Here is a 6000-nt window from a genome sequence, read left to right as displayed (position 1 = left end):
CCATTTCTGTACAAAATAAAAATGTAGTCTGGTTTTATGAAAATGTATAAGCATGCCTACTTTGATGGTCTCCCTTGTATAGTTTGTGCATTTATTGTAACAGATTAGAGCTGCAACAATTATCCGATTAATCCAGAATGAATCAGCAACTGTTTTGGTAATTTATTAAAGTCTGTTTTCAGGCAAAAATACCACTGGACAACTTTGGGATTTGGGCTGTATGACACTGAAATGGACATTAAAAAAACAAACAAACAAACATAATTTGCAGCTCTCTGCCAGAGGTGAAATAAGATTTGAAGTTCTGTTATTAAGTCTACATATGTTCGTGGAAATCACTCAAAGCAGTTGTCAAAAGAATATTTTCGAGCTTTTAGTACAGAGGCCTTCATCGGGGTTTGTGCAGCGTGGACGGTCAAGCAGAGAGCAGCTTTGCATTCTCACGGAGGAGCGCAGTTGATTTGCTTGATTAAACACTAAGAAGCTGTAACACACCCTCCGTTCCCGCACAGGCTGACGCTGAGCTCTCTGTGCATGCAGCCCATGTGTTGTGTCGGAGCGGAACTTCCTCGTCCTGCAGAAGAAGGAGGATAAAGGTGTGACGTCGCTGCCCGCAGAGAGGCCCGTACGGCAGGAGGAGAGAGGCAGGGACGCGCCGTGCGGGGACGGACGCTGCCGCTGCCGCAGAGCACTACTGCTGCGAAACAAGGAGCAGCCGGGGCGCAGAACAACCGGCGAAACTTCGCAGACGACACACGGCCATAATGCGGCACCGCCCGCCGACCCCGGAGCTGATGTGACTGTGCACGCCCAGAGCAGGGAGGAAGCGGCGGACACCACCACCACCTCTCCCCGGTTGCCTCGCCTCGTCGCGGCAGGTCGGTCGGTCGGTCGGTGTGCCTGTCTGGAGGGGGACATGTCCTCGCTAACCGTCGAGGAGGACCAAAAATGGGTACCGACGCACGTCCAGGTGACGGTGCTGAGAGGCAGGGGTTTACGGGGCAAGGGCAAGCACGGCACCAGCGACGTGTACACCATCATCCAGCTGGGGAAGGAGAAATACTCCACCTGCGTGGTGGAGAAGACCACCGAGCCGGAGTGGAAGGAGGAGTGCTCGTTCGAGCTGCAGCCCGGCGTGCTGGAGAGCAGCGAGCGGAGCAGCTACCCGGCCGGGAGCAACGAGCTAGTCCTCACCGTGATGCACCGGGCGCTCATCGGGCTGGACGTGTTCCTCGGGCAGGCGGTGATCCACCTGGACAAGGTCTATCATGAGAGCAGATGCGTGAAAAACCAGTAAGTCCAGCTGTTTATACACGTAATAGTTGTGTGGCGTCAGGATGCAGATGGTGGGACTATGTGGCCAAAAGCTACATGCATATGCTTCACCTGCCATGACTTCCTCTGTTTTCCCATGTTCATTGAACTCATCAGGGTGTTTCTTTCCTTTCCAGCCTGCTTTTGTCCAGTTTTAGTTGCTACACAGTTTGTGCTGAGACATAAACACAGCTGTCAAATCTCTGGTGCTGCATCAGGGCCCTGCAGACACACCCTCCCTCCTCCCACAGATACAAAACTAACTCTGAGCACATCTGACCACTAAACTGAGGCTGAAGGCTTCCCCACATGCACACCTTCTAGAAACCTCCCTTCCGCCTCCTCCAGGGTTTCCACATGAGGGGCTTCTTGTGTTTGTTTTGCTGTGGGTTCTTGAAGTTGTTTCCCAATAGCCCAGGCATGACGTAAAGCGAGAGGGATTAATGCCTGTCCCAATTCCAGGGATTATCTAACAGATTCATGATCTGAAAGCTCCAAGGTATTTTTAGCCTAACATGTTGTTTTACAAAAGCCCGTCCGCTGGAGCTCAGGCGTGGCAGCGGAGAAGTGAGGCGAAGTTTCAGGGCGCGTTCATTAAACAGCCAAATCTTTAATTCCCACTCCGGTGGGGTTATTAAGTGGTGAACGTTTTGGTGCTGTAACTTTACCTTTAATGTTTTCATCTTCTATTCCTGATGTCCCACACTCCCCATAATGCCTTTCAACACCTCCCAGAGAGCAAGCCTGAACTTGTGGCAGTCAGCTGTGTGTTTGATAGTGTTAGCACAGAAATAGGCAAGACAAAAAGTGACGTTAGCACACTAGCAACTCAAACAATCCTCCTGACAGCAATGCATTCTGGTCAGTTGAGGCTGCTGTCAGTGGAGATATTGGACTGTTTCTTCTATGATTCATTTCTTACAGTTCCAGATTGGTGTACAATTTAGAGCGTACTTTTTTGACATTTACTGCTGCTGTTACAGATCCCTAAAACAATTCCTGCAATCCAACCATAATAACATGTGATTGTGCTTTGTTTACGTTCTGCCAGACAGATCTAAATGGCTGTCTTTTCAAAGGCTAGCTTAGTGCAGGCACCATCACATGTAAAACCTTTTTTTGGTCATGATTCATGCTGAAGAGGTGAATTGCACCGCCAATCATCAAATTGGACCTGCCAATAAAAAGTGCATCAGAAGCAGGTGCCATGGTGTTTACTCGTGGGTTATTCTTTACTTAACATCAGTCCAGTATTGGTATCAGAACAGGAACACGATCTAAGACGTCCTCTGTCCATCTGACAGCCTGTTGACTCAGCACAGTTTCAATATTTTGTCTTGTTGATGAACACAAAGGTTCCTCTTTAGCGTCTGTGTCCTTTTACGACCGTTTGATTAAAGTGACGACCGGCCGACCCGACCCTTCACTCAGACTCAGACTTGTGAATATGAGATGAAAGGGGAACCAGTCTCCTCTGCCGGCCCTGTTGGAGCTGGTCACTTGAAGGTTACAGGCAGCCTGATGGAAGTTGAAGTGTCAGCAGTTTGGTGTCTTGATACATTCAGAGTCTCCATGTGGTATTCAGTGAATCCTGGCTGGTCAATAGCATCACATCCCACAGTCAACACTGCCTGCTGAAACGTCTTTCTCACCTGTTTGACAGGGAACACATGAGCCACATTTTAGGTGAAACTGTTGTTTCTGTGCTACTTGATGCTGGTGCTACAGTTTACCATGTTAAAGACAGAAGCTGCATGTTCAGTCACAATCAGCTCTACCGTTTAAGTTGCGAATAAGCTCTGAAATGTGGTTTGAGGAAGAATGAAATGTCTGTGACTGAGAGAGCATGGTTGGTAGTTTGGGTGTGTTTTGCTAGTAGCGGCTAATGTAGGCTCAAGCTGCAGAGGTCTGTTATCTACTTTCTAAGTGCACACCCTCACATTGTTTTTGTTTTTAAGCTTGAGGTCTTCAGAGCCAACCAACCCTGACTGGAGGGACATCACTTGAAGCACAAAAGGCTTTATGCAACTCTTCACACAGGCAGTAGCACTGCCCCGATCTCAAAACAGACTTTGATATGTAAAATTATTTCAGTTCCCCTTTAAGTTCAACATGGTATTCAGTTAAGGGAGCTGTTATTGCCCTGCTGTCTGTGGGCTGAACTCCTAAAGACTTTGGTTCCTCAGTCGTGACATGGAAATGTCTGGATATCAGTGCCAATATCATGCTTGAGTCTGTGTAGCGATACCAAACCTTTATACTCATAATGCTTTTTAAACTTTGACCACATGCAGCCATTGTGGAATAATAGTAAATTTAAAATGTAACAGGAGCGCAAGAACTTTGTGAACTTAATGATGCCTTTTATACAGCAAAATATATTCAAAGTTTGCTGCATTGGATAACATAAAGACATAACATAAACATACATTTTCCATATAACGATGTGTGTATCATGATGGGAAAGATGCTGTTGATATCATAATATTGATTTCAGCCATATTGCCCAGCCGTAGCGATAGGCACAGTTGAGCTGAGGTTAAATATTGAGGTTTGAAACCCAGCCATAGTGGTGACTAGGGATGGGTACCTTTCACATCTGAATCGATACGATACCGATACTCGGTACCTGCGAATCGATACCGGTATTTTTCGGTACCTGTTTTCGATACTTTTTTAGGGGGGGATATGTGTTTGGTAATTAAAGTTATTTTGTATATTTAAAAAAATAGTCAAAACTTTGGAATTTTGAACATTTATTCTTCAATAACATCAAGTTAAATAACTCCAACATAGAACTTGAGAAAAATGTGTGTGGGGATAAAGTAAATAACTTAAAAATAAATAGATTCAAAATAAATAACTGTATAAAATTATGCTAATTGAAGCTGCGTCGTCGTCGTCATCGTCGTCGTCTACCTTTTTAAAAGGGGTGGTTGTTCTCCTTCCTCGAAGCTGGCTGCAAGTGTCGAGCCGCTGGCTGCAGCAGGCTTGCTGGCGGTAACGTTTAATGCTGACGCCGGGCGAGTAGCTGTGGTAACGTTAGCCTGTGTTTTTAAACTGTCAAAAATCGTGCACTCCTCCGCCTTGAGGAATATTTGGTGTTTAACCAAGTGCTTCCTCAAGTTGGACGTGTTTCCCTTGCTGGCTTTGCACTTCGCATCACAAATGTTGCACCGCGCGTTGTTGGCATCCAGCTTGATAAAATGAAGCCAGACTATGGAGCGTTTACGGTCCCCCTCTGAAGATAAAGCAACCACTGACGTAACCGCGTCACCGCGTCCTCCGCTCTCGCCGACGCATAACGTCAAGGTGCGTACAGGGTAAAAAAAAAAAAAAAAAAAAAAAAAAAGTGTGTTCAGGTACCGAAATGTGGTACCGACGGATTTCCCGTGAATTGATACTCGCTACTTCAGCGGGAATTCGGTCGGTACCAAAAAAGTACCGAAATTCGGTACCCATCCCTAGTGGTGACACAGCGGTTATTTCGCTTGTTGGTAGTTGAAAATGCTTTGATATTAGACTGATCATAATTTGCTTTATTTTTGTGCATCTTAGCTTTACAGTACTCATGTATGTTTATCCTTCAGGAGGATTTGGGGTTTGGGGCTGTTCCCAGTACCGCCCTTAAAGGTAAAGCAGTCTGACTTGTGTCATCTTTGGGCTCTCGTTATAGAGTAATAACAGGTTCTTGAAGGTTGTCATTTTTTAGGATAAGCCTTATTTGCATAGTGATAAATGGTGGCAGTAAAATCTGATAATAAAAATGCACAGAAAATTGGATCAGTGCAGTCAGTAAGCTGCTCAGGTGAGATGGAGGAAAGAAAACCAGCTCAACTCAAGACAAACAACAAAAGTCAGTGTACATACAGATGAGATGACCTCATACTGTAGTATTTAATTTCCAAAGTCCACCAGAGGGGTTTTCAGTGATGGTAGTGTTACATTTAATATTGCAAGGTTGAGGACTGAGGTCTTTGCCAAGACTCCTTCACTTTACAGTTTCTAATATTTATAAAGGCCTGCAGAGGAGGCGGGGGCTTCACAGTGATATAGTGCTCTGGGTCGTATATTACAGCAAATGGAGATACAGCAGGTCTGGATGGCTCTTTTCTTCTTAACCTCTGACTTGTGTTATTCTCTCCAGGATTCACAGTGTGCTTCTGAATCAGCGTGTTCCAGTCACAGTCAGTGGGAATGAAGGATGGGGTTTAAATTTAGATGTGGTTATGTTGGAGAGTTTATTCTGCATGTGGAATAATGAACAAACAGTGATGATCAAACTAGTGAGTTAGTGCCAGGGGCTTGGACTCGAGTCACGGCTTGGACTGGAGTCGTGACTTTAGGCTTTAGACAAAACTGAAAAAGAGTTTTAACTCATCCCTGACTTAAACACTAATGACTTCTGACTTTAGTTGACTTGATATAGCCTTTCCAAAACAAAAGACATGAGAGAAAAATTTAAGCAGGTGATTAAACAGTATGTTTATCAGTTCTAGCATATGGTAACCTGCAAGTGTTAGCATTTCAGCTAACTAGCTTACTGCCTACACTAGTGACCTGAGCACATCATAAATTAACTACTGTTCTTAAATTTGTGGGTTTATAGGTTACATAAAGAAAAGTAAATGGCATATCTGCTGTGTCTTCTCCCTCTGTGTGGAAACTGGTCGTGGATGCTGTCAG

General features: G+C 45.1%; 1 protein-coding gene across 4 annotated transcripts in view; it reads left to right on the top strand.

Moving 5' to 3' along the window:
• Positions 1–405: 405 nt before the first annotated feature.
• The window catches only part of rab11fip5a (RAB11 family interacting protein 5a (class I)), a 28110-nt gene continuing 22515 nt past the window's right edge, over positions 406–6000 (top strand). For 2 of the 4 annotated variants that reach the window (XM_076748361.1, XM_076748359.1), the window contains exon 1: positions 406–1293. In XM_076748361.1, coding sequence (XP_076604476.1) covers positions 917–1293 — 377 coding nt within the window. In that variant the 5' untranslated portion in view covers positions 406–916. The remainder of the gene's footprint in view (positions 1294–6000) is intronic. The other 2 variants (XM_076748362.1, XM_076748363.1) reach the window with 2 other exon arrangements.

This window comes from Chaetodon auriga, chromosome 14 (genome assembly GCF_051107435.1).
Source record: "Chaetodon auriga isolate fChaAug3 chromosome 14, fChaAug3.hap1, whole genome shotgun sequence".
Classification (NCBI taxonomy): Eukaryota; Metazoa; Chordata; class Actinopteri; order Chaetodontiformes; family Chaetodontidae; genus Chaetodon; species Chaetodon auriga.
This window is presented reverse-complemented; position numbering and strand designations above follow the sequence as displayed.